General features: G+C 37.7%; 1 protein-coding gene across 6 annotated transcripts in view; it reads right to left on the minus strand.

Moving 5' to 3' along the window:
- Nucleotides 1–298: 298 nt before the first annotated feature.
- The window catches only part of TMEM87A (transmembrane protein 87A), a 31,115-nt gene continuing 4,056 nt past the window's right edge, over nt 299–27,357 (minus strand). Inside the window, exons 3-20 of one of the 6 annotated variants that reach the window (XM_069105834.1) lie at nt 24,942–25,033; nt 23,309–23,425; nt 21,819–21,872; nt 21,692–21,736; nt 19,459–19,597; nt 18,759–18,820; nt 17,281–17,464; nt 16,484–16,583; nt 15,480–15,573; nt 13,756–13,828; nt 11,221–11,325; nt 6,847–6,905; nt 6,297–6,400; nt 5,283–5,356; nt 4,936–4,997; nt 3,456–3,511; nt 2,774–2,804; nt 299–1,533 (exon numbers count right to left, since the gene is read on the minus strand). In XM_069105834.1, the coding sequence (XP_068961935.1) occupies nt 1,492–1,533; nt 2,774–2,804; nt 3,456–3,511; nt 4,936–4,997; nt 5,283–5,356; nt 6,297–6,400; nt 6,847–6,905; nt 11,221–11,325; nt 13,756–13,828; nt 15,480–15,573; nt 16,484–16,583; nt 17,281–17,464; nt 18,759–18,820; nt 19,459–19,597; nt 21,692–21,736; nt 21,819–21,872; nt 23,309–23,425; nt 24,942–25,033 (1,493 nt within the window). In that variant the 3' untranslated portion in view covers nt 299–1,491. Of the gene's footprint in view, nt 1,534–2,773; nt 2,805–3,455; nt 3,512–3,626; nt 4,006–4,935; nt 4,998–5,282; nt 5,357–6,296; nt 6,401–6,846; nt 6,906–11,220; nt 11,326–13,755; nt 13,829–14,502; nt 14,586–15,479; nt 15,574–16,483; nt 16,584–17,280; nt 17,465–18,758; nt 18,821–19,458; nt 19,598–21,691; nt 21,737–21,818; nt 21,873–23,308; nt 23,426–24,941; nt 25,034–27,357 lie in introns of those variants that run through there. The other 5 variants (XM_069105833.1, XM_069105835.1, XM_069105832.1 and 2 more) reach the window with 5 other exon arrangements.

The following is a 27,357-nucleotide window of genomic DNA, read 5'->3' on the forward strand; positions in this document are numbered from 1 at the left end:
AGCTACCAGCCTTTTGACAGCAGATATTCAGGCAGTTAACATGTGAAAGTAATCAGCTCTTCATATCTTTGTTACCTGAAAATAAGTTCTATCTGTGAAACTTCTGACAAAGTCTGTACAACCCAAAATGGATTTGACTTTTTTTAGAAGTGAGTACTGTAACCAACACTGTTTTCCAGCCTAGAAAGCAATAAAGGGTGCAGAAATGAACATTTTCCCCCATAACAGAGGGTGCAAGAGTTTTGGAGACAGAAAGATCATTAAAAAAGAGAAAATTTGAAAAGAAAAACCAGAAATGTTTTGACTTTAAGGTTTTTAATATTAAAAAGTGGCATGAACTTTTTGTATTTAGAACAGAAATCCGTAACTTGGGAAGGCAAAAGTTGAGAAAACTGTTAGAACAGAAATGGAGTCCTTAAAATGATTTCTAATTCAGCAACTCCCCTTGTGACGCCTCTAAACATTCTAAACCAACACCAGAAACAGTAACAGTTCACCCTAATGAATCCTACCCCATACAGGGATATTCAACTAAACTGGAAGGACCTGCTTCCTTTATAATCAGTTTCCTCTTCTGAAGCATTGCAGTACTCTCCAGCAAGAAGTTTACTCATATGCTCTCAGGTGGAAGGAATGCCTCTGCACCTGCTGCAATACCAGGGGAACACCTATTATATCCCTGTGATGCCAGGGCAGACAAAGCATTGCATAGGAGATAGCAATGCAGCACTTAAAGGCTGTCAGAGCAGTAGTTAAAAGTTCTCAGGTGTGCACCACATTGCCAGCAATGGGATGTGTCACAACAGCAGACATCAAAAGAGTTAAGCTAATATTTTCTCTCTAAATTACATCTGAAATAGAAAAAATCTTTAATATACACCATTTTGTAAACAAAATTGCACTTGATTTTGCTTTAAAAAATGATCTGAATCCCACTGTTAAAATTTTCAAATCTTTCTGGTTTTTTTGGTACTTTTCATCACTGATAGTACTAGGGACTCCTTAACTGAAAGGGGCCCTTTTTAACTCCCAACTAGCTCTGCAAGGTGTAACATTTGCTCCCCAGGAAACTGAAGGATAATTAACAACTTTCCCCATCACCTCTCCAAAAAAATAAATAAAATCATAGGCAGTTGTTTCTGGGCATTACATATTATGGACTTTGTCCCTTTGGTGTTAAAATTTTAGTCTGACAAATTAAATAGCTGAAACAATACACATGGTTTGCTTAAACATCCAAGTCAGGAGAAATTTGGAGTAGAAGAGGGGGAATTGTAAATCAGAAGCTTTTATGAGGATTTTGTTATTCTATGACCTGTCTCCCAATGGGACGCTCGCCTGGTTGCAATGCCTCTCTCTCTCTCACAAGGAACAGATCAGGGGTGTGTGCCACTGCCTTCTTTCAGCCAGTGGAGCAGCAACAGAAGTCTGACACAAATGCTGATCTCTTCCCTGACACTAACAAGCTCTGCCCTCAAAATCTTCCATTCTTCATTCCATTTTGGATCTTTCAAAGTGCGTGATCATTCTTTCCTAGAAGAAAAAAAACCTCATCTTAGAGGGACCATGGTTTCTTGTTCAAAATTTTTCTTCTTTAGATTAGGATGTTGATATTTTAATATGTACACATTCTGCAATATACATCTACCATAAGGGCCTTTCAGAACAGAAGGGCCATTCAATATTTAAGGGGGCAGCATAAACTGGAACTGTATTTTCCAATGACAGTTTTATTAGCTGAATGAAATTGTACCTTTATAATATGTAGAAATGATTGCTAAGTACTGTGCAGTTATTGCAGGCAAAAAGCAAAGCCAAGGCTGCTATATGCACATAAGCTTATCTGAAACTGTACTAAGGGTTATATCCCTTTAGTGCCAGCCTTTAGGGGCAGTGCTGCCATGGCAGGTGAGCAGGGGCTAGAAGCTTGCTAAAGCAACAAACTCTGGGTGCAGGATTAGCTTGGGTGGCTGTCTAAGAGGGCTAGGAACTTGCCAGTTTAATACTCTAACAAGTCCTAGAATGCTGGATGTATTTGGCGGACTTAAATGCAGAGGCCAGAAAGAGGCAGAGGACTCATATTTGTAGGCTGCTTGTTCTCAGTTGACATGAATGAGGAAACTGGGGGAAAAAGAGCAATCAAGGAACTTGTCTATTATCATACAGTAATCAGAAAGACAAAAAAATCTGTCCGTGATCTAGTCCATCAAAATGACTTCAGAGATTCTCAGAAATCAAAAAGAACCAAGCTTACACATTTCTAGAACTAACATCCAACATCCCAGAATGCAAAAATTTAACCCACAGAAAAGTACACCCACAATAGTCAATTACTTATAGACAATAACGGCATGAATAACCACAGACAAAAATCCCATTTGCTTTTGATATACTACGTTATTTTTGTGACTGTTTAATTTCCCTTATTAAATTTAGTTTAATATTAGAATCATTTGTATTTCCTAAATACATCAGGTAAAAGTCATCTAGGGAGGACATTGGTAAATAGGGAGGGGTTAGGTTGGCCATATGTAATTTACACAAAGATGTAGGTTGGTTCTGTAACTTTTCAAAAGAGATACATATTTATATCAATTTTGGGGGAGAGGGGGAACGCAAACCTTCCCTGAATACTAGAAAGTTATATTTTTCAGTATGTCTTGCTTTCCATACTTTTTTCTTGCTGCCTTAACAATAGTTCTCAAGGGCAGCAGGTAAACAAAGTCAAAACAATAAGATCAGAGAATTTACTTTTAAAAGGCTGTTTACTGACCTCATCAGAATCTAGAAGGGCTGGAAGTGCTCTGTAGAAGAAAAAAGACACCAACAGTTAAAGAACATAATGCTGTAAAAAAAATGGAAGAATGCAACATTAAACTTTTGCTATAACTATCTAGGCTCTGTGTACAAAAAAATTCAGTGGGCTTTTCACAACAAGAAATATGTCATAAGAAATAGAATGGAACAGTACTGAAAAAAGCAGAACTAAGATTTTACATGCTAATTAATAGTATACTGTACTTACAGCCCTGGTAAGAACTTAAGGAAATCATCATTCATTTCAGGCAAGATTACCCCTAAGCAACTCAACAAAAATGTTTCCTTAAGAACATTAAGGAAAAATATTAAGCAAACTTCATTTGAATTTTGAAAATTCTTTTGTTTATCTGAAATGTTTCTTGCTGAGTTTAAATCCATTTTCTTCTCTTCTAAGTTCAAAATAAAAATAATTGATTATTATTACTTTTACTGGGGCAACAACTTGGAATTTAAATTACTAATCAACTTATGTTAAATAATCTCAGTTCCTTTAACCTTTTCTTATATCATTTCTAATCCTTTAATTAATTTCTCTTCTGGCTGAACATTCTGTTATTTTAACCAACTCATCAACAAAGTAACAAAATCACCGTAGCTATTAAAAGCAATTTTTGGAGTCCAATTCAAATACTCACACATCTGTCACAGAAGAAGGAACATTTTCTTCTACCCATTTCAAATCATCTTCTTGCTGGGGGTCAAAATTTAGCAAGTATCGCCAGAATGAAAATTGGACAACACAAGAGTTAGGCTAAGTAATTTTTTAAAAATATTTACCTGGTAAATACAAAAACACAATCAAAAGATACTGCAAACCCCAAAAAGTTGAATGTTATTTTTCTACTATGAAAAACTGTACCCCAAAATGCCATTACTACCAAAAACTACTATACATTTTTAAATACCTTAAAAATTTTTTTTTACTCTTTTTGAGCACTAAAGTCACATTAATTTAGCAGAGGGGAGTTGCTAAGTGATGAACAAGTTCAGTAATTTTATTCCAAACTAAATAAATTAAATTCTTGATCTGATACATTCTTGTACTCTCCTTTAATCAATGGCTTAAGTTTTTGCTGGCTTAAAAATTGTTTTTCAAGGGCAAATGACCATATAGCTGATATACTGTTTAATTTAACTGAACTAATTTCTATTCTCTCGTTTCTTTTTTATTCAAAGGTTGGTTTGCTGGAAGGGGAGAGAAAAAAAAAACAATAAACAAGTAAAACAATAGGAAATAAAAACAAAAAGTAGCAATACAAACTAAAAATATTTTTAAAGATTTTCCTTCCAATATATGTTTATGTCATGATTGAACATTAAAAATTATAATGAATAAAGCACCCTCATATGAGACAGAAGCATAATATTTTCTAAACTGGTTAGCTCTTACTAAGAACATTTTAGTTACTGATACAAAGCAGATCATCTTGGGTTATGGAGGTAAAGGAGTATCTCTTCAGCTAAAGTGTGTATTATCACACCCAAGAATAGTGATTTCCTAATGAAAACTCCTAAACAAAACTGTTAGACTTTTAGCACACAGTACACTATGCAAGGATTTTTTTCAAAAACTAGCTGCCTACAAAGTACTTAAAGTCTTAAAATGAGAAATTAATTGTAAGTAAATATTTGCCAACTTTTAGTTTTTTGCATTTCCCATAATTCAGACTATTTTTTTTTTTGCTGTTTGAAGGGGGAAAGGGGCAACTGGGTTAAGTGACTTGCTCAAGGTCACACGGCTAGTTTTTGTGTTGAATGTCTGAGGCCAATTTGAACTCAGGTCCTCCTGACTCCTAGGCCGGTGCTCTATTCACTACGCCACCTAGCTGCCCCAATTCAGACTATTTCTAAACTAACTTTGATTAAAACAAACTTTAATCAAAAACTAATCATAAAATCCAGAAAAATTCAGTTTTTATCTACATTTTCAACTCTGTGTTCCACGGGATACTTTAACAAAACATAAATTCTGTGATGAGGTTAGATTTTGTTTACAATTAAGGGAACATACCAAAATCTTACAGAGCTGTAACAGTCAAATGAATAAGACTATGGGGGACTTCCCAGGGTCTGGCGGACAAAAAAGGGGACTAGGTGATGGGAGTTTATACTCACAGCTTTGTTCACTTTACTATTTCCATTTGGTTCTTGTTTCGTGCTTCTCATTTTCATTCCTTCTGCAGAATAAAGGTATTAAAAACTCAATTAAACAGAATAGTTAGCTCTATGGACATAGACCAGCAAAGAATACAGAAATAGATCCAGAAGGACTTTTATGGACACTAAACTATTAAAGTACATGCCATGGATAAGAAAAATACAAGAAATAAAAGAAAAGAAAGGTCTAGTTTCCTTACATGAAATCATATAAAACTTAAGAGTAAATTGTGCCTATTGCTCTAAATCTAAGATCCCATCATTTTTAGAAAGAAAAGCACAGTCAAGGCGAATTTTATACCTACCAAAGCTTTCTTTCAGCATGGGCTCTTTCTGTTCATCATCTTCCTCTTCTTCAGACAATGGTGAAAAGGCAAACCTATTGGCAAAAAGGTGGAAGAAAAAAAAGACAATATAAAGACTCCAATATTTGAATTAAATGATGAAAAGGGCCAGTTTCATATGACTGGCTTCTGTAGCTGCATTTATATGAATGAACACTAGTAAAAAATAATGAAGTTATCATAGAATTTTAGAGCTCTATAGGACCTCATCAGCAATCCAGTCCAAGCTAGAAAGGAGCCCTTACTATAACATATGCCAAAAGTGCATAGTTAGCCTCTGCTTGAAGACAGCTAATAAGAGAGATCCCACCACCATCTCAAGGCAGCCCACTCCATTTTTGGACATCTATAATAAGGAACTTCCCCCTTAAAAAAATTTTCAATTACCTCTGTTAACAAAGGGCAAAGGCAGTTTAGACTAAAATTCTCAAGATAACTGAAAATTTCATTGAGCCAACTCACAGATTCAAACTCTCCCAAGCCTTTTACCAATTACAATAATTGGCTGTTTTTAGTTTCACCACTTTTCTATGCCCCGTCTCCATTAACAGTCTTTATTAACAGTAAAATGCCCAAATTCAAATCCAATGGTAGAGAAAAAGAAAGAAGAAAAAAAAAAGTCCAGATAATTCTTAGTTTTCCAACAGCTATTACCTAAACAACTGAGAATTGACTATAGTTTCCTAAAGCTAACTACCACCTACATTATTAACTCCCCAAAAGTAAGTTAACATACTAACTCATCATTATATTTCCCCTATCCTTCCGAACAAAATCTAGAGTTTCTTCTGCAAGCTGGACAGTCAATGGGATGCTCAGTAATCTCCCATATCTCTCTCTTCATTTACACAAAAAAAATACTTGGAAGACTTAAAAGTCCAAATTGCACTCTGAACTAGAATGAAGATTCACATGAGCAGACAGTCCTACCAACCAATACTGACAGCATACTAAACAAGTTAATAAGCCCAGAACCTTTGGTTGTTTGCAGATGGTCTCCAGAGAACCATAATGGCAAAAAGGATCATCGAGAATAGCAACCGCCAGATGGCATCATCCACCCATAGCTCCTGCCAGTCCTGCCAAAAGGAAATAGGATTACTAACAATAGTATAGTATCACTAACATCACAGAATGGGCCGCAAAATTAAATATGGTGAGCCATTTTCCTACTCATCTCTTCAGGGCAGCTAGGTGGCACAGTGGACAGAGTGCGGGGCGTGGAGTGAGCAAGATTCCTCTTTCCGAGTTCAAATCTAGCCTCAGATACTCACTAGCTGTGGGATCCCCGGCAAGTCACTAAACCCAATTTGCCTCAGTTCCTCACCTGTCAAAAGAGCTGGAGAAGGAAATGGCAAAACCACTCCAGTATCTTTGACAAGAAAATCTCAAATGGGGTCACAGAGAGTCAAAATGACCCATTTCTTCACAGTACCCAGCAAAGACTCAGAACTAAAGCACCCCCCTGGACCAAACCTGGAAGGGCTGATACATAACACTGAACAGGATATAAGTGGCAACTCACCGACTGACAATCCACTAGCCTGAACTTCATGGTGGTCCAAATGATGAAGACGATAGATGCTAATGGGAAACAAGGAGGACTGGTCAGAGAAGAATCATTTTGGTTGACAATCCTTTATGAGAAAATGTTTCCTACAACCTTAGACCCAATCAGGCTGGACTTCACCTATTTTTCTCCCACTTGCAATAGGATTCTACTATAATTCTCCAAACTATTACTTTAGCCAGGGACAAATGACTGTGAAGGAAAAAAGATTTAAGTATTCCAGTAAAACTTTTATCTCATCCCTTCAACTCTTATAATTTTTAAAGAACAGTGCTGTCATTCTTCTGGCAGTTGAAATTATCACTATATTTGTGAACATAGGCAATAAAGAACTGATGTGTTGAAAAATAGGACTGAAAGCATGAGACAATCTGAAAAGCTAAATAACATAATTCAATTCAGCAAAAAGGAATAGGCGACTACATATAAGACACTGTACTAAGAGCTAGAAATAGAAAGAAGAAAAGTTCCAATCTGTGCCTTCAAGGATTTTACTATCTAAGAGTGGATTAGACAAGAAAAAAAATTAATAATTCACTAAGAGGTAAGTAAGACCTACATGAGGATGGTACCGATTTAAGCAATAAGAAAGGGACAGATGTAGGAGAGTCTCTACTCATGCTAACCATTTCTTATCTTCATCAATCTTCCCAAATTCTTTTTTTTTGCCCAGTGTACAGTTGGGAGAATTTAGTTTGTCCAATCTCGATGGACAAGTGGTCGATATAACAACACAAACCTCAACTAATAGTTCCAACTGTAGGACAGATATCATTCTTTCAAGAGCCAGGCAAATCAACTTGGTAAACTGGACATATTCAAAAGCTATATTTTTATTCACAGATCCTGTTTTTACATTACCTTAATTTCTAAATAGATCCCTCCCCTCTCTCCTACCCAACAAGCTATCCTTTGCAGCAAAAAAGGAAAAAAAAGTTCAACAAAACTAACAATATTTCAACCAAGTCTAACACTACATGGCATCGTTCCACACCCATCACCCACCACTCACTCACTGCAAAGAAGTAAGGTTCCTTTTCTCCTTTTATCAAGGGGTCCAGACACCTAAGTCTTATTTATGCCCCATCCCCTGCTTTCATGCTTGGGAGGCTTCAGTTACATAATGATCAGTCTGCTCAAAAACCTGCCCCACCAAGTTCATCAACCTCCCTAACTTCCACATATCTTCACTCTACCACAACCACATTTCAGATCCCACCGACACTTCAAACTTTCCTCCATAATTTTTAAACTCTTAGTTCCCCTCCAATCACAATTTTCTTTCCTTCCATCTCTACCTTTAATTTACTCCCTATAAACTCTCACCTTTATCACAACTCCCAATCCTTCCATCCCTTCCTGTTCCCCCAGTATGTCACCCCTCCCCTATTTACTTTCTTCCCTTTACAATCTTGACCTAGATGGTTAACTTTTTAAACTATGCACTACCCTCCATTCTCGTCCCCTCTTCCTATTGTCCTGCCAGGCCTCAGATCTGGGACACCTTTGCCATATGCCTTTCCTGCTCGTGTTTAGGATGTTAAATAACCACTGAAGAAAGTCATGCAATGCCATCCTCCCTGCCTCCTCCCTGCCCCCCCCTCCCCCGCCGGGCACCAATTCATTATTTAATAACTAATGAGACCTTGATGTGCTACAAAAATTCTTTAATGTTTCCTTCTATTGTGCTTTCTACAGCTGCTAATACAAAACTTCTCTATCTCAAGCCACTTCAGTACCACTGTCTCCCAAATGCAGCTTAAAACAGTGAAACCACTGGGGCGGCTAGGTGGCGCAGTGAGTAAAGTGCCAGCCTGGAGTCTGGAGGACCTGAGTTCGCTTCCAGCCTCAGACACTTAACACCCACACAAAAATACTAGCTGTGTAACCTTGGGCAAGTTACTTAACCCTAACTGCCCTCTAAGAGGCAAAAAAAAAAAAACAGTGAAACCATTTCTTTTAAGGCTCAACTCCAATGCCCCCTCTTCCCATTAAGCTTTCCCTGTTTTCCCACTCCAGAAATGACCTTATTTTTACTTCTGTGTCTCTGCAAGCTCCCTGGGTAGATACTGTCTTGCTTGCACAGATGTTTGTTATTTAAATTGAAGCATGAGATTAGTGTAAGCAATACCCAGACAAACATAACTGGATATTAAAAAAAAAAAACTTTGGCAATGAAACCGTAACAGTAAAATGCTTCAAGTCATCAGTGCTCTCCACAGTCTGTTTTACAATACTAAATACAGTTAGTTGACATGTCCACTATGAGACTAAGAAATACAGCTAAAAGAAACAGATAAAGTGATATAATTTTTTTTCCAGATCACAAGGATAAGTAATAGCAAAGTTATGATAAAAATCCTCAATACAGGATCCAAACTCCTGCCAAAACTCTGAGTCATGCTGCATTTTCCACTGAATAATTAACAAGTATTTAATGAATACTTCATATAGCCCATGGACTAGGCTAGGCGCTATGGAGAATGGCAGTTTCACAAAAGAATTATAAAACAAGATCCTATGCTGAAAGATTTTAGAACCTACCAGGGAGACAGAACAAAAACGAATACAAAAATATAAAGGAATGATCTAAGTGGTCTTTAATAAAAGTACCATTGCAGCTCTGTGAAGGGTGAGCTCAGCCTGAGCTGAAGTGACGAGGAAAGGCTTCAAGGACCAAGTGGTACATGAGGTAGGTCTTGAAGGTTGGGGAGAATTTGAAGAAGTAGGATAAAAGCTCCACACAGGAGCATCAACACAAGCAACTTACAGGGCTGGAAGTAGGAAGTACCCAGGGCACACAATAAGACAACTGGCCTCACTGTGTGTATTTGACAAGAGTTGGAAATAAGGTTGGCTAGAAAAGAGAGGAGGCCATAGAAAACCCTGAAAACCAGGAAACCAAGTTCTGACTTGAGTCAGCAGGCAAGAGGGAGCAATTTGATGTTACTATGCAGAAGAAATTACATAATGGAAGTTGTTAAGGAAAGATCTGTCCATAAGAGGACAGATAAGGAGTAAAGAGTGTTGGAGAAAAGAATCCAGCTCGAATGAAGGCTACTACTTAATGCAGGTGTGAGGCAATGAAAGATTACTTCCAGTCAAAACAAGAAGAGGATGACAGTAGAGACAGGAGGGAAGAGGTGAATCTAAGCAGTATTTCAAAGACAACCAAATAAGATTTGATAACACACTGGCCTATAGAGAAAGCTAAAAGAAGAAGGAATCCAAGATGTCTCCAGGGTTTCTGATGCAGAAGACTTGAAGTACAAAAGAATCAACAGACACTGGACTGTTTTGGAAGGGAAACGATGCATTTGGTTTTGAAATCCTGAATTTAAGGTGAAAGTAGGATATCCAAGAAGAAAATGTCTTTTAGGCAGTATGAATCTTAGGGCGGCTAGGTGGCACAGTGAACAGAACACTGGCTCTGGAGTCAAGAGTACCCGAGTTCAAACCCAGCCTCAGACACTTAAAATTTACTAGCCGTGTGGTGTGACCTTGGGCAAGTCACTTAACCCCAATTGCCCTTCGTTCCCCCCTCCAAAAAGAAAAAAAAAAGAATCTCAATAAATAAATTAAATTTAAAAAAAAACCTTAATCTTAAGTATAAGTGAAGTCAGGGCTAGGAAAATACCTCTCAAAAGCTAGCTAGTGCCTTGAGAGATGTTTGTTAATTAAATGGAAGCATATACCTCCTTCCTTGCTGTGGAACATTCTATGTACTGTCAGACTCAGAAAAATGTGTTACATAGTTCTGACCTACTTTTTTTCCCCTTTTTCATTCTCTGTTATAACGGATGGTTCAGTGAGTAGGGAAGGAAGAAGGGATACATTTGGAAATGAAGGTGATATAAAGATAAAAACTAATTTTTCAAAAAAATAGCTAGGAGCTATAGATTAAGGGAACTTTGCTCAGCATAAAGGCAATAATAGGGGAAAGTCATGAAACTAAATAAGCTCAGTAGAAGAAGAGAAGGGAATTTCAAAAGACACCTATAGTTAGGAGGGCAGGAAGGATTTTCCACTTCTGAGCAGTACTACGAGATGGATGACAAATTGGGCTCCCTATCCTAATCTTTTACATTGCATTTTCATAGAACTCTATGGTAAGAATCCAACTACATTCCTCCATACATTTAAATTAAATTATTTGACTCTTTAGAAGTTATTGTTCTTTATACCTATTGTTCCTCTCCTTTTCCAGTATACCACTGAACCCTTCTTGGGAACACTTAGCTGAATTTTAACACAGTATAACACAGCAAGAGGCTAAAAATCCCTGGATAGATCTCATTTAGAGGGAGACGAAAAAACTCCTTGACTTACCTGCAACTGCTAAAATGAGAGTGTTGGTGAAATGTCGATACAGAGAGAGCTTCACAATGTTCCTCCGAAGTTTTAGGAGCTTCATTGTTTGAGTCAGGCTGATGAATATGTATTGATAGGTCAAGGAAGTCAAAGTTAGGTGAAATAATCGGGCTAGACTTCTATTTCTCAATCATTTTTGGTTTGTGAGCCACAAAAATTCCTCACACCCCGTCCCTATCCCTACCAATTCCCACTTACCATCACAAAGAAATACCACCAAAACTTCAAATAATTAACAAGGAGAACCCTGAATTCAATGCTATACCAATTAGAAGGCAAAAAGAGAAAGAAAAATGTGAAAAAAGAGGACATATAAAAGGGAAGAAAAATAAGAAGAGTCAACATCAAGAGGAAATGAGACAAAGAAAAAACATAAGTAGTAAATTCAAAATATTCAATTCAATGTTTATTAAGTATGTACTGTGTGCTAGGCACTAGGAATCCTCAAGGAGCCTCGTCAACTGGAAGATACAACAGGTAAACAAAGAACTAAATGTGATAAAACAAAGACAGGGAAGCCTTTCCTATCCCCCTTAATCCCAGGGCCTCCCTCTGTGATTATCTCCAGTTCATCCTGGGTATATCTGCTTTTTACAATTCATTGGCACGTTGCCTCTCCCATTAGACTATGAATTCCATGAGAGTACAAGCTGTCTTTTGCCTTTCTTTGTAACCCCACTATTTAGCACAGTGCCTGCCAAATAGCAGGCACTTATTAAGTGTTTATTAATTTGACTTAATAGCTAGAGGGATCAGAAAAAAAGAGAACCTTAAAGAAAAGTGAGAACCTTAATTGAGCCTTAAAGGAAGTAGTGAGAGACAGCAAATTAAGATTGGTATATTCTCCTTTATTCCCACCCCCCCCCACCCCAGGTGACCCTGCACCTCCCTTGTTAGCCCTAATCCACTCCTATGATTAAAACATTACTATCCCCAGTTTCCTGAGCTATATAACTCAAACCTCTAGAACTTGCCTAGCAGCAACTTGTATGACAACTTTCACTACATTAAGAGGACAGGTTCAGGTATATAACTTCAAACACACAGACTGACCATAACACTCCTTTTTACAAACAAATTGGCTGAGAAAAGTTGGCTCCCTTCTCTAAATGGGAGAAGCAGCGGCTGCATTAAGCCACCTCTAACCTCCATCCCTTCTCTCACCTTCTCATGACTAGAGGAAAGAGAACTAAAAACAGGAAATCTGGAAAATGGCACTGTCCAAGTTACTTTTAATCTAGACATTTAAGATATCTCTGTTTATGTGAAACAAACCAGCCCTTGATCCTGCCACACTTTGAAAACCACTAAGTTACATACAGATCTAACCATATGGCCCCAATCTACTTCTGTTTAGGTAATACCTTCTCTCTTGATATTCCCAAGACTCCTTGTGGGCTACACTTGAAAAATTACTGAACTAGATATATAACTGCCCATTATGATAACATCCCTCCCCTTGGAAATTCTTCCTCCACTCCCCTGCTTTTCAGCTCCCTTTTATAAGTTATCTTCCCCCATTAGAATGTAAGCTTCTTGAGAGCAGATTCTGTCTTATTCTGGCTTGTATTTATATCACCAGCTCTTAGCACAATACCTGACAAACAGTAAGCATTTAATAAATGCTTGTTGCCTTGACTTCCCTTAGTTAATATGCTTCTATTTCAAAACATGTTTGATGACAGGAATGTACCCAAGTTAATGGCACTTCACAAAACCATCCATTCTCAATTTTATATCACATTAGTAAGCTATTCAAGAGAAAGGTATTACACAACTTCACACAAAATGAGACCCGAAGAAGACGAACTAGAAATGACATCCAAACCTGCATATAATAGCTCTGACAAACCAGAAAAACCAATGTACAAGGAGCAGATGGGTTATCAGCTACTTGGCAATACTATGCAAACAAGGTATTGTTTATTCTGAAGCAATGTCTTAGTCGGCTTTATGGGCACACAACACATCCTGTTCAGGAAGTTTAAACCTTGCTAAACTGATGTAAGGTTTTAAAACAGTCAAATTACCCTCATACTGCTCCTCAAGCCACACTATGTTTAAGTTGGACCATTTCACAATTTCCAAGTCCTCTCAAAAAGTGAGTGGCTAAAGTCTAAAGGAGGCAACCACCAACTCTAAGCTATTAATTCTTCTGACAACTGTTCGAATATCATGTTGGCTTCACAGCTGAAAACTCACAATCCAGGTGAAATGCTCACAAGAATTCTCATCAAAAAAAAAAACAAACAAACTAGAAACTGGTTCACATTCTCGTCTTACATTCAGGCTCCAGCACACTAGCTTCAGATACAATAAGGGTAGATTATAACTGCTTACCTGGGCTATCAAGCCTGAAGGCCTAAATAATACCCTGTCTCCAGCACTAAGGAACAATCAACAAAACTGGTAAAAACTTGCTGCAGAAAGAACAATGAAAACCCAATTTGAGGGGGGAAAATGGGACTCCACCAATTAAGCCAATAAAGAAGGATATCCACCAGCACAGGGCAGTGTCTAGGAAAGCCAAGGGGATAAAGGCCAAGGAAGCAAGGTCAGTCTGGGCCTAGAGACAAAGAGAAAAAGGTAGTAAGAAAGAGATGACTGGATAGGCACAGGAAAGAAACTAGCACATAATTCTATAGACATGAGCAAATCACCACTCATCCCTAATGTAGTCAGACTATTTTTGCTCTTACTCTAAATGACTGAGATAGAACCCACCTCTTACTCTCTTTCTAATAAACTTTCCTATGCATATTTCTCTGTGAGCATTTCATAATGTCAGATGAAATCTCATCCTCAAAATAAAACAACATTCTGCTAAGTGATGAGGGAGCTATTTCTAACATAGATGTATTATGGAGTAACTCTACCAACAGAAATACAGCCCTAGTATATAATCCCCATAAACCATCACTTCTCTCTCACAGTCATTAAAACTGAAAAAGAAAATAAAAACCAGGCTACTGGTCCTTCATATTTTTGCATTTCTAGCTGAAACATTATCCTGCCCGACTTATGTTAGGAAAAAAGAAAGACATCATCATTATTTCATAAAGAATAATAAGAGATATGCAAGTTTTCCAGAGACACAAACTAAAATGAAGGCTAACAAGTAATGTTTCATTTGCAACACAAAATTTGCTATGATCTGGTTTATTCTGGTAGTATTAGCCTTTTACCAAAAAAGCAGCTTCTTATATAGCCTAATTCTTTACTCAACATCCAGGACATTACTGAAAGGATATCCACAAAATAATACAGGCATCAATCGCAGAGAGCGCCAGGTTTGCTATCACAGCCAAAGAACCGTAAAAAGACTAAAGCAAGAGAAGCAGAAAGAAAATGTAAAAGGATAAGAGGTTAAAGTTTCTAAAAGTCCATGGAAAACTTGCTGACAGTAGGCAGTGAAATACACTTGAGACTTGAAATACAAATTGGCATCTCAAAGACACTGTGCTTCAGGGCCAACTTTTGTTGACACCCACTAAGCCCAGTTTTCTTGGGGGCAGAGCCTAGATTGCATGATTCTAAGTGTATATGATGGGACTTCCCCCCTTTTATCCAAGTGTGTCTTTGACTGGAAAAACAAAAATGAATCAGGGAAAGTGGTATATGCAGGCTCATATCCCTTTCCCATTCAAAAAAGTAAAAGACTACTCAGGGCTCAGTGAAGGTCAATTTCTCTTCCTCTCACATAACCTTTGGTGCACTGAGAGTGAAATGCTCCCCTTCCCCATTAAATGATAACTATTACATAATTCACATGATGTTGTTAAGCTTAATTCGCTGCAGTTTAAGAACTGCTTTGAAAATAAAAAGGATAGAAGAAAAAAATCACTATTATTTAATAATGAAAAGCTTCACTGTCAAATAGAACCAGCAGCAAGACGGTTCTAGGGTCTGTTACCCAGCAACAGTAAGAGTCCTGCCTTAGAAGAGAAAGACCTAAGTAGTAATCACTTGACTGGAGAGGATGGGATTCACTCTCATTCATTCAAGTATTTCACAAGAAGCATGATTCAGAAGGAAGACTGAAAAGGAAAGTGGGTTATAGCTGCATTTTGAAAATTAGAGCCAAGGATATCCACAGCAAAGTAAAATTTTCTCTGCCTCTTTTTGTTGTGATCTTCAACAACCCACTTCACCCACAAAGGACAGAGACAAATTATACCTATACTGACCACGAAAACACCAATTACTAAGTTACTGACCCCGGTAACTCTGAGGACACCTTCCATGCCAGAGAATAAGAGATAGAGAGCTCCTGCCACCACGACTTTGTGAAGAGTGACTCCAAGACGAGGCCTAAAGGGTGGACAAAAAAACAGAGTATCACAACACAACCTGTTTCCCCTGAAACAAAATAAGGCTCAGCTATGTATCAAACACTGTCCCATCAAGAAGAAAAAATAAATTCATTATGGTGTTGAAAGCAGCTTTGACTCAAAGTGATAGAAAATCATGGTTTTATACAGATAGCCTCAAACCACTGCACTTTACAAACACAACCCTGAGGTAATAATCTCAAATCCCAACCAAATATAAAAATTCCTTCTAGGGGTTTCTATTTGGAAAAGAGGATTTGGGGGCCATATCTACCTAAGCCCTAAGAAGATCTATTCTAATTGATTTCACACCATTTCAACAGTATGCCAGATGTGAGGTCTCCCATACACTGGAAGTAAACTCACTTTGCTGAATTTTAAAAGTTCAATGCTTTACTATCAACTAATATATTATAAATTTCTCTTAAGTTCCAAAGAGGGGGATGATGTAGACCCAAGCAATAAAACCAATCAATCAACAAGCACTGATTCAGTGCTTCCAGGCTTCCAGGATGTGTTAAGCACCCTGCTAGGACCTGGGGATACAGGAACAAAAAAGCAAACAGTCCCCACCCTCGTGGAGCTCTCACTGTTTCTGGGGAGATAACATTCACAGATATAAAAAATAAGTACATGCAAAATAAATAAAAGGGTATTATTTAGGGGACAGGGAGTAAGGGCGGGGGAGAGGTTTTACTAATCTTCACAAATACATGATGAAAAATTTGAGAGCCCTTTTCAGAAGACTGCTTACCCCATAGTAACTGAAAAATCCTTACCCATCCCAACTATTCTCAAGGCTCTCTCACCAGGAATCTGAAATTATCAGTTCTCATTATTCTTCTACTTTAATAGAACTTCTGCATTTCCTATAGGAAGCTGCTACTCACTTGACTATCCCATAGCCCAGACTGACTATGATGACCAGAGTCCGAGCCAGGGATCGTTTCACTGCTGAAAGCAGCTCTGCAAGAATCAGGGCACCTTGGACTGCAGGGAAAAGTATACGAGAGGAGAAGAAAATAGTGAATGAGTGTGAGTGTGGATCCTTAATTATTATTCTCAGAAAAAGCAGCTGCTAGTCCTAGGAAGAAGGAAATTTCCCTCTCAACTTCTCTAGAGCCATCTAGGCTGATACCACTTAGGGTCCCATAGAGTGGACTCAACTCACCTACACAATCAGTACCTCTCAGGAAACATTCACAAAAGCTCCAACCCCTTTACCTTTTAAAGACGGTTTCTATGAGAATGAAGTCAAGGCATATCACATAGGTCTTCAGAACAAAAGGATTCACTGCTTTAGATACTAGTCTAATACCCTACCTAGTACAAGCCCCTCCTACTCAGTTCATATTAATTTTCCTCTCTGAAATTTTCATTATCATTGCTGACATTTCATCTTGTGCATATATCATATATCTTGTAGCAAGCTCACTACTACGGGCTGGTGCTGAAGGCTCTGTATGTCTAAATATTTGGGTCATTTGGCTTTGAGATCTGAAACTTAACATATTTGTTTCAGATTCCATATTCACAATGACTTTGCAAAAATCATTCACACAACTGATCTGAGTTTATCCTCATACCATTGGCACTACCACCACCCTGCCCCCCCCTCCAAGAAAGTTCCTAAAAACCCAACCTGTTAATCACCCCCAAACAACTATAAAACTTTACAGTCACATACCAGACTCTCCTTTGTAGCGAATGTTCTGGAATTCTGCATAGAAGACTGCTTTCTCTAGCATTCCCAGAAAGATAACGGCACCAATCCAAAACTGAATTCTCAGGAGATCTCGCCAGTAGCAAGCAGACCACGCCAGCCACAAAACACCAAACAGGACATACACGATACACATCACCATGAAGAACTGTCATCCAGGTGGATAAGAGTTAAACAGGCAAATTAGGACTAAGGCCATTCCAAATCTCTAAATTTAGCATAGCTACATATCCTCAGCAAAATATAAACTCTACACATGACAACCATCTATTCAGGAGATGATTTATCAAATCACTTTTGTTTTTCTGGACTTCACCACTAGCACGGTGAAGCACAGAAGGAGACCACACGAGTGTGCTGCTACCAAAGACAACTTCACTCTTTCATTAAAAGTGGTTCTCTGGTTCAGTCTAAAAATACATGAAAATAGCAAACATTAAGGTGGAAAAAGAACTTGGCAAGGCTGAATACACCCTGGAGTAATGGAACAAGATAAAATGGTAAATCTGAAAAAAGGAGTAGGAGAAACATGCCCTTTAACTCAGCAATTACACTTCTAGATCTATATCCCAAAGGGATTAAAGAAAGAGGTAAAGGACCTGTATGTACAAAATTATTAGTATCAGTTCTTTTCATGCTGGCAAAGAAGGAGGGTGCCACCAAATGGGGAATGGCTGAATGAGCTAGTGTACAGATGTGACAGAATGCACAGTTATGCTAAAAGAAATGAAAGAAAGGATGGCTTTAGAAAAACCTGGGGAGACTTGTATGAGATGATGCAAAGTGAAACAAGCAGAACCAGAACAATTCACACAATAACAACAGGACTATAAAGACAACACTTGTGAAAGACTCAGGGACTCTGACTGAGACAAGGGAACCAACCACAGCTCCAGAGGACTAAGGATAAAGCATGCTACTCACCTCCAGAGAGAGGTGATGAACTCAGAGTATAAAGTGAAGTAATTAGGGGGTCAGGGGCCAAGTAGGACACAGCTAATGCAGGAATTTGTTTTCTTTGATTATATTATTGTAAGTTTTGTTTTTCTTGCTTTCTCAGTGGGTAGGAGAGAGGAAATTAGGAGGGAGAGAATTTGGAACTAAAATAAAACTGAATTAATGAAAAACTGTTACAGGTGATGATGGTTTATCTAAATGACATCCTCATGCTCCATAAAAAAAAAAACACCCAAATCTGGTCATACCAGATGACACCCTTTGTTTAAAAAAATCACCTAGTCCAATTCACTTAACCAAAGTTAAGAGACTTACTCGAAGTCACATAACTAGTAGGAAACAAGAGTCAGCACTAGAAACAGCATCTCTCTCCTAGATACCATCTCTGCCTTCAACTTGTGAAATAGCATTACAGGACACATGAAAAATTTTCAGGCTGAATTAATTCATTCTGTCCAAGGGTTAAATAATATAACTTTACTTACAATCATGAGGGGATACTCTGCAAGAGAGAGGTATTCATAGGGACCCTTCACTTCCACAGTCACTGATAAAAAAAAAAACCACCCAGTATTAAAGGAGAAAACCAACAAAATCATGCTCTTATATTACCATAATGTCAGTAGATAAATTCTTGAGACCATTTACTTTGATCTAATAAACTTATGTTAGTGCATATAACTGCTAGGAATCATGATATATCCCTGCTAACTAAAAACATCATTACTGAATGTTTTCATTCTCTTATCTTTTAATCAGAGGCAAATTTCCAAGTAGAAATCAAACAAAACTATCCATGTTGAGTTAAACCACTGGACTATAAAGGGAAGACAATACAGCACAGCACCACCATCCTCCAGAAATGAATACCCTTGAGAACAGAGGAACATCCCTTCATAGGAACGTCTGACAGCTACTGAAGAGCTAGTGTCAAGTCTTACATCTTTCACAACCAGTAAACACAGTGGCATAGTTTCATGAATGTTGGAACCTCATTTTTCCCTTCCTCTTTACTGAAATGCAAAATTTCGTCACAAGGATAGAAATAAAGAATTATACATAAAGAAGACAGACTATTTTGTTCCTTACAGCAGTTAAAAAAGGCACACAATACTAAATTACTCAAATACTAAATACAATTATTAAGTATTAATATAAAAGCATATAAAGGAATGGAAAACTTACTGGTAAAAAGTTTACTTTGTGGCGCTTCTTTCAAAGAATCCTTTGACGATGAAATCCCAATCTGAACAATGAAGATATATGGTCCATCTTGCCAAGTTTTAATAGCAGCATTCATTGACTGAAGAAAAAAAATCTTTGTCTGTGAGAAATTAAGAACACAAGCTACCCACAAGTCTATAAATTTTATTATTAAAGCCTGCTGAGAAAAAGGGAAAAATCCCTTCAATCTAGTGCATTACTGCTAAATTTTATGAATGCCTGAACAATATTACATGTGTGTACACATGTATGTGTATACGTATATATGTATGTATATATGTATGCATATACACATATACACACACGCATATAATAAAACAATATTGGTTCCAAAATGATTAAAAAAACAAGAACTTAAATAATTCTTGTAATGTTTTTTAAAACACCTACTAGCACAGAACCATGCAAAAGTGGTTATTTAATATTTCTTGATTACAGTAAGAACAAAGATCAATCAAAAGCATTAATGAAGTCAATTCTAAAATTGATAATCTTCCTTTCAAAGTTATCAAAGATCCCTTAATCTCCAAATCAAATAGTCCTTTCTCAATCCTTATCCTTCTTGAACTCTCTTCAGCCTCTAACACTATCAATCAACCTCTTCTTGAAAATCTCTTCTCTCAAGGTTTTCATAACCACATACTCCTCCACAGAGAAGGGAGTAGCTTTTTCTCCATAATATACAACTCTAAAGTGCTCCAGTAGGTCTTTCCTAAAACATGGCAATTACAACTGTATTTATGATTGCAGGTGGGGTAAGCACACAATTTTTACAAGTCTAGCATTCTAGATTTTTTTTTCTTTTTGCTTTTTGGAGGAGGGAAGGTAGTGCAATTGGGGTTGACTTGCCCAAGGTCAAATGGCTAGTTTTTGTGTTAAGTGTCTGAGGCTGGATTTGAACTCAGGTCCTCCTGACTCCAGGGCTGGTGCTCTATTCACTTTGTCACTTAGCCGCCCCTTAATATGGTCATTCAATGAAATAGAGGCCTTTTGAGCATTTTTCTTTTTTGGAGGGCAACTGGGGTTAAGTAACTTGCCCAAGGTTACATGGTTAGTTTTTGTGTTAAGTGTCTGCGATCGCATTTGAACGCAGGTCCTCCTGACTCCAGGGCCAGTGCTCTACTCACTGCAACACCTAGCCACTCCCAAGTCTAGCATTCTAAATGTAGAATCAAGAGGACATAGGCTTAAATCCTACCTCCGACACTTACTACGTGTGTGACCATGGACAGTCACTGAACCTCTCTGAGCCTTAGGCCACTTTCTAAGACTATAAGAGTGGTTTTCCCACACTGATGTATGAATATAGTATAACCTTCAACACTGATGAAAATCAAACTATTTTTCAAACTTGTATGTACCCCATGCTTACTGAAGTCACACAAAACTACATTAGTTTAAAAAAGACATCTCTGTTAAATTCCTCCTGAAATGCCTGTTCTTTCGTGAGTTGTTTTCTTTTAACAATTTATTGAATACAATCTAACACTAAAACTTAACTTGGACTCTGGCTGCATGAAAAGACCTTTGTGAGAGGTTCTTCTAATCAATACAGCAAACATTTGCTAACCACATAACAGCTGGTTGTAATACATTTGAGAGAACTGTGCTATTTTAAAGGAAAGCAAAATGTTCCTTAGAAGCAAAGGCCAGAGGGCTCTAAAGTTCTCACATGATTGCTAATACTACTTCTGAATGACAGCAGAACTATCTTCTCTCAGATTTGATGCCCTCAGGACAGAGATTGAGTCTTAAGCTGAACTTCAAGAACAATGTGGTCCTGTTTTATTTTTCATTATTTTAAAACTGTCTGTCTGACACTGAAATCAAAATGATAGGTTTTTAACTCAGAGAACCCTAGAAAGGCTTATGTTAGACCAACCCAAGGATATAACAATTTTATCTTATTTTCTATTCCGCATTCTAAATTTTTCACCAGTGACCTTTTCTATTGAATATATGTGACCAGCACAAATAAGACTATGGGTATAACACAGATTTATTGAGTTGGGTCACAGACCACATCAATAATCAATTTTCCAAATTCTCTTCCATGTCACATCATAGCAAAGACTGAGGTTCTCTTTCATTTCTTTTTCAATCTTAACACTGAAAAGCCAAATTCAAGAACACATTAAAGACAATTAAAACAGATGAGGTTCAGTACTCCAAGACCCCTCACAAACATACTTACAGGTTTCTCTACAATAGCTGTATGGTTTGTTCCATTGTACCTAGCCTATAAACAGAAAAACACATGATAAAGATTGAGAAACATCTGCTCTCCCTTCAGAGATTAAGACCTAAAGAAAAACAATTACCTCTTGTTTTCCTCCTGTTAGTACCACTGGATGCATAAAATCCCCAGAAAAACTCTACAAAAAAGTTTAAAAATTTAGAATTATCAAAAAGCTTTTAACAACAATCTTAAGAAAACATGGTAAATCAACATACCACAGAAAGTTTTATGGCAAGAAAGACAATTCTAACTTCAAATACAGAAAATTGCTGACAAACAGAAGCATTCCTTATTGATGTTATATAGAAATGAATAAGGAAATCTGTATTAAAACCTAGTGGTCAAACTCCTGACTAGACAACTACGTTACATTTATTATTTTGTCAGGTTTCTGTACATTGCCTTTTCCATAGGCATATTTCTGTCCTGAATAAACAGAACTGTTAACAATTAGGTATTGTTTTTGTTTTGATGGAGAGAAAGAACACCATTTCATTAGCATAGGTAAGTCTGACCTTGTCAAGGCAGCAGCAGTAGGGGGATCACAGGATCACAGATTTAGGGGCAGGAAGGACCCTTCCCTTAGAGACCATCTAATCCAACCGTGTCATTTTAGAAATGAAGAAACTAAAGGCCAAAGTGACAAGTGCCCTGGTTACACAAGTTAAGTAAGTGGCAGAGCCAGGATCTGAGGTCAGGTCCTCTTAATGAAAACCCAGCACTCCTCCCACAATGCCATACAGCCCCATATCAATGCTGGGCTAGCAAGACTGACTGGGGAGTAGAAAAGCTACAGATTTGTTGGCCTCCATAATAGAAGCTTTCAATTTATAGTCCTGAAGAACAGGCTATAAGACAAATACTTTTACTTCTTTTGCATCTTTCTCATTCTTTTATCCCTATCTTTTATCTTACACATTCCATAACTCTGACACTATCAATCTCTGCAAGGTCTACAAATTCTAAATGCTGACATCTACACAATCTTTCCAGTTCTATTATCTGAGTTTTTCAACCTACTGCTATTAACTATTCAAAGCTTCTTTGGCAGAAACTGTGCGAAACTGAAACTAAGACAAACTCCAGTTTTCTTTTACCTGTCCAATGTTCCTTTGCAATACAAATTTCGTGAAGAACAGGACAAATATCCTGACTATGGGGTAAAAAAAAGCAAAGCCTATTAAAAAAAAAACCCTCTTCTCTACAAAACAAATAAATAATAGCAAATCCTGAAGCATTTTCAATCTCAGGTCAGTAGTAACCAAATGCAATAAGACTGATTCTGAGAGTGAAGTGTCAGGTACAAAGAAATGACTAAAGAACTAAAGTTTGAGTCATTTTTTCCATATATTTACATGCAAAGAAAAATACATCTCCTCTTTTTGAAAGACAAGTCACTGATTGTAAAAGTATCAGTACATGCTTCCAACTTGTCCTTCCCAGGTAAATGCTCCAAAAAAACCCAGTATAGCACAGAACATGAACAATACAACATAAGATTACTTCCCTCTCATCTTACCACCACCACCACCACCTCCACCCCACCTCCCTTTTACCTCCCCCCAATAGTACCTGTGGTTTAAAGAGTTCACTGTAGTTCTGAAACAAAGTTGGTAACATTTCATAAGACCCAGGCCAACCGTGACGTTCCTCCTTAGTGCTTCCAAAATATGTTTCTGCTTGTTCATCCTGACAAAAGACCCAGCACCAATCATATTTGCTGCAGAAAGATCTACTTTTCATAAAAAGGACTTCAGAAAATAACAAAGGTGGACATTGGGATGAATAATATATTGGGGGTGCCTACACGTCAAGAAATTAACATGACTTCAGATAAGTTCTCTGATAAAAATTATTATAGCAACTCATATTTATGTAGTATAAAAATTACATATTTTTAATGTTTTCCAAATACCTAACATCTGTGGGAAGTAGACAAGGAAAATATTATTTTCACCTCTTTATAAATAAGGAAATGGCCCCAGGGAGGTTAAGTGTCTTGCCTGCGGTCGCACAACAAGTTCTATTCCTAAGAAGAATTATTTCACAAAGAAGAGAAACAGTAACCAATTTAGGTTTGAAAACTGCATGATTTGTTTAACAATAACCAAGAATTTAAAAGCTTTAGAGTCTCAAAGGGGGAAAATTCTGCAGAGACTCAGAAAGTTAAGACTTTTTAAAAGTCCAAACAAAGTGACATACCCAAAGAAGAATTAACTTGCCCTAAAATGACAAAAAAGATGTATACTTCTCACAGGCTAAGATTCAACAAAAGGATTCTAGCAATCCACAGCCTTCTATTCTTCTCATCCTAAATTCAGTCCTTATCAGCTCTTTGAAGTTCATGCCTAAATCTTGATCTCCAGCTCTGACCTCTCTTTCAAGTTCTATTCCTAAATTTCCAACTGGCTGATAACGTTAGTATTCAGTTATCACACTGTCATTCAAAATAACATTTATTACACTATTAACTTGCATTATCTATGAAGGGTTTGGTAAACAAAGAAACTTCAACTCCAACTTTGTCCCATTTCCCTCAAATTTCATATAAAAAGAATCTAAATTAATGAAGTTTTATTGTATATTCGATTAGAAGTCTATTAAAAGACATGCTATTTCAGCTGAGAACCCTGGAAATTCCAACATTATCTTTTCTTCATTATTTCAACCCTCCCAAACTTCCTAACCTTTTCTAACTGTGACAAAACATAAGTGTACAACTTAATTCTCTTTAAATCCAAGAAATAGTTAGAATTTGTATTCCAGCTGACCAAAAACATTGTATACAAATCTAAAAATTAGGCACCAAAGGCTAAAGGTTTCATACCATAGGGCAGAGATCATGTCTAAAGCTTAGTTTATGACAAACCGGGATGACCAGAGAGCAAATAAAGTCAAATCGTGTTTGAGAAGAAATTACAATAGAAAAAGGATTCCCCTGAGATTACATGAAAAAACTGGAAACAAAGACAATATCTGACAAGCTGATCTGGAGCAGCAGTGAAGACATCTTCAAAAATAGAAAAAGTACCCCACTGGCAGTCAAGACACTTGGGTCCTACTTCTGGTTCTACCAGTAAAACTAGCTGTGTGACATTGGGCAAATCATGTAACCTTTCTCTTCATCTGTGAATGACGGAGGCTAGACAAGGAGATCTCTAAGGTCACTGCCAACTCTAACATTGTATAATTCTATGTCCCTTACCCCAAAGTTGAAGACTTCATTGTAACAGTTACAAGAACGCAAGTACCAGGTCACATTGAAACTCAAGGATGGATCCAAAGGTTCTCCTTCAACTATAAAAGAAGAGATGTATGTAAGTAAAGGCAATGCCGACACAAAACAATTTTCTTACCACATTGCCATAAATCCCATTTACTCTCTGAAAACATTAAAGAACAGTATCCTCATTCAAATATATGCTAAGTAGGGACATACTAAAAAAACAACACATGTCTTCTTAAACTAGATATAACTGCTACGGTCTAAAACTATGGCCTAAAGGGCAGTGCTGCCCTACATTAGTGGTTTTCAATTTCATGAGACTACATACTCTATTTTTTAATGCCCAGAAACCTCCCTAATGCCTGGTACTATGTCACAAAAGATTCCATAGGTGATACAGCAAACAAAAGTTAGGCATGTTTGCCCAAGCAAATCAATATTTATTAGCCACTCCCTTAAGGTCCAAGTTGCCTACTATACAGTCCTAGGCACTGTGCCAAGTATTGAGGGAGGTACAAAAAGCAGACAACATGGCTCCTGCACTTAAGAGGATTTTCATCTAGTTAGGAAGGTAAGTTATAAATACATGGCAAATTAAATGACATAAAGAGTTAACATAAAAAGTTGAGATAAAAGTTAACAGTACAATTCAATTGAAGCCAAGAAACATTTAGAGCAAGGAAGGTACTGTGCTAGGCAAGAAATAGGACACAAAAACAAACAAAAACCAGTCAAGAAGTCTACCGAGTGATCCCACAGGCAAGTAATGAAAACACAACTGTGGTGATAAGGAGAGAGCAGAGTTGCAAAGGCATGTATTTCAGGCAAAAGGCTCATTTGTGTGTGAAGGGAGGGACAGAAAGAGTAGGCCAGTCTGGGTGGAACACAGAGCCTGTGAAAAGTAGTGTGAAAGAAGTCTGTGAAGGTAGGCTAGGACCAGATTGTGGAGGGCTTTAAATGTCATTCCAAGAAGTCAGTATTTTTGCCTGAAGGCATAAGGGAGCCACTGCAGATTTCTGGGAAGGGGAAGAACACAGTCAGAACACTGGCTGCAGAGTGCAAGGCGGATTCACGGGACAGCATGTAATTATCTTTACAATGAACAGCACGGATAAGTACTGTTTGGCATTTAAAGCTCTTCCCAAGCTAGTCCAAACTACCTACCCACCCCTGGTTCAGGGACACCAGCTACCTTGCTGCTCCTAGCACACAATATGCCATCGTTGGGGCGGCTAGGAGGCACAGTGAATAGAGCACCGGCCCTGGAGTCAGGAGGACCTGAGCTCAAATACAGCCTCAGACACTTAACACTTACTAGTCATGCAACCTTGGGCAAATCAAAATCACTTAACACCAATTGCCCTGCCCTCCCCTCTCCAAAAAAAACCCAATATGCCATCTTCACCCAGTCTTTTCACTGGCTACATCCTAGGCCAGCAATACTCACCCTCCTAACTTTTACTTCCTCACTTCCCTGACCTTTCAAAACTCAACCCAAATCTCACTTTCTGCAGAAGGCCTTTATATAAATTATTTGTGTGTTGTCTCCCACATTAGAAACCAAGCTCCTTCAGAGCAGGGACCATGTTTTCATTTTTTTTTATATCCCCAGTACCTGGGTTCTTCCATTTAGCACACAGTAAGTACTTCAATAAATGCCTGCTGATTGACTGATGCTATGCATTCAGAAAGAAAAAAAATACACCAAGAACTGAAGGGTCTTCATGGAAGAGGGACTAGATAGTGAAGAACTGTAGGATTCGAACAAAGAAGATGCAAGACATTCCAGGCTAGTGGGAAATGAGATGATCAAGGGTACAGAGACAGAAAAGCTCCAAACAGGACTGTACTTTTTCAAGGAACCACTCAGGGAACCCTAATGCTCCCCTAAACAAAATTTGAGAGCTAGTGATCCAAAGGCATGAATCCTTGAGTCCAAAAAATTGGGCTGTGCATAGTTCCAGCTGTGGTGCTGACTGGGTGTTGAAACCTGGGCAAATCACTAATTATTGGTACCTTTCTCCTGGTACCTGTGGGAGTAGAGAAATATCAGCCCCTCCCTGCCTTTTGGAGGTGTGGTAAGGACCAATGTAATTACACCTATGAAATCATTTCTAGCTCTCAAGAAGATATTACATAAATCTGTTAATTATTTTATAAACATATTTCTACAGGGAAAAGGCACAGGAAAGAAATTAAAAATCATCAAAACATTTTACAGGGCATCATTAAACTGCCTAAAAATAGCAAACTGGAAGGTCTGTGGAAATTATAAAAAAAAAAAACTACATTAGTTTTGAATTCTTCAGAGGAAAAAGTAGGCTATTTTTAAAAATCTTATGAATTAAAGGCCAATGGAGAACAAGTCAAAAAAAATGGAAACACTCAACTCACC

This window comes from Petaurus breviceps, unplaced genomic scaffold, assembly GCF_028583685.1.
Source record: "Petaurus breviceps papuanus isolate PSGF00001 unplaced genomic scaffold, PetGlider_PUasm1.0 77, whole genome shotgun sequence".
Taxonomy (NCBI): domain Eukaryota; kingdom Metazoa; phylum Chordata; class Mammalia; order Diprotodontia; family Petauridae; genus Petaurus; species Petaurus breviceps.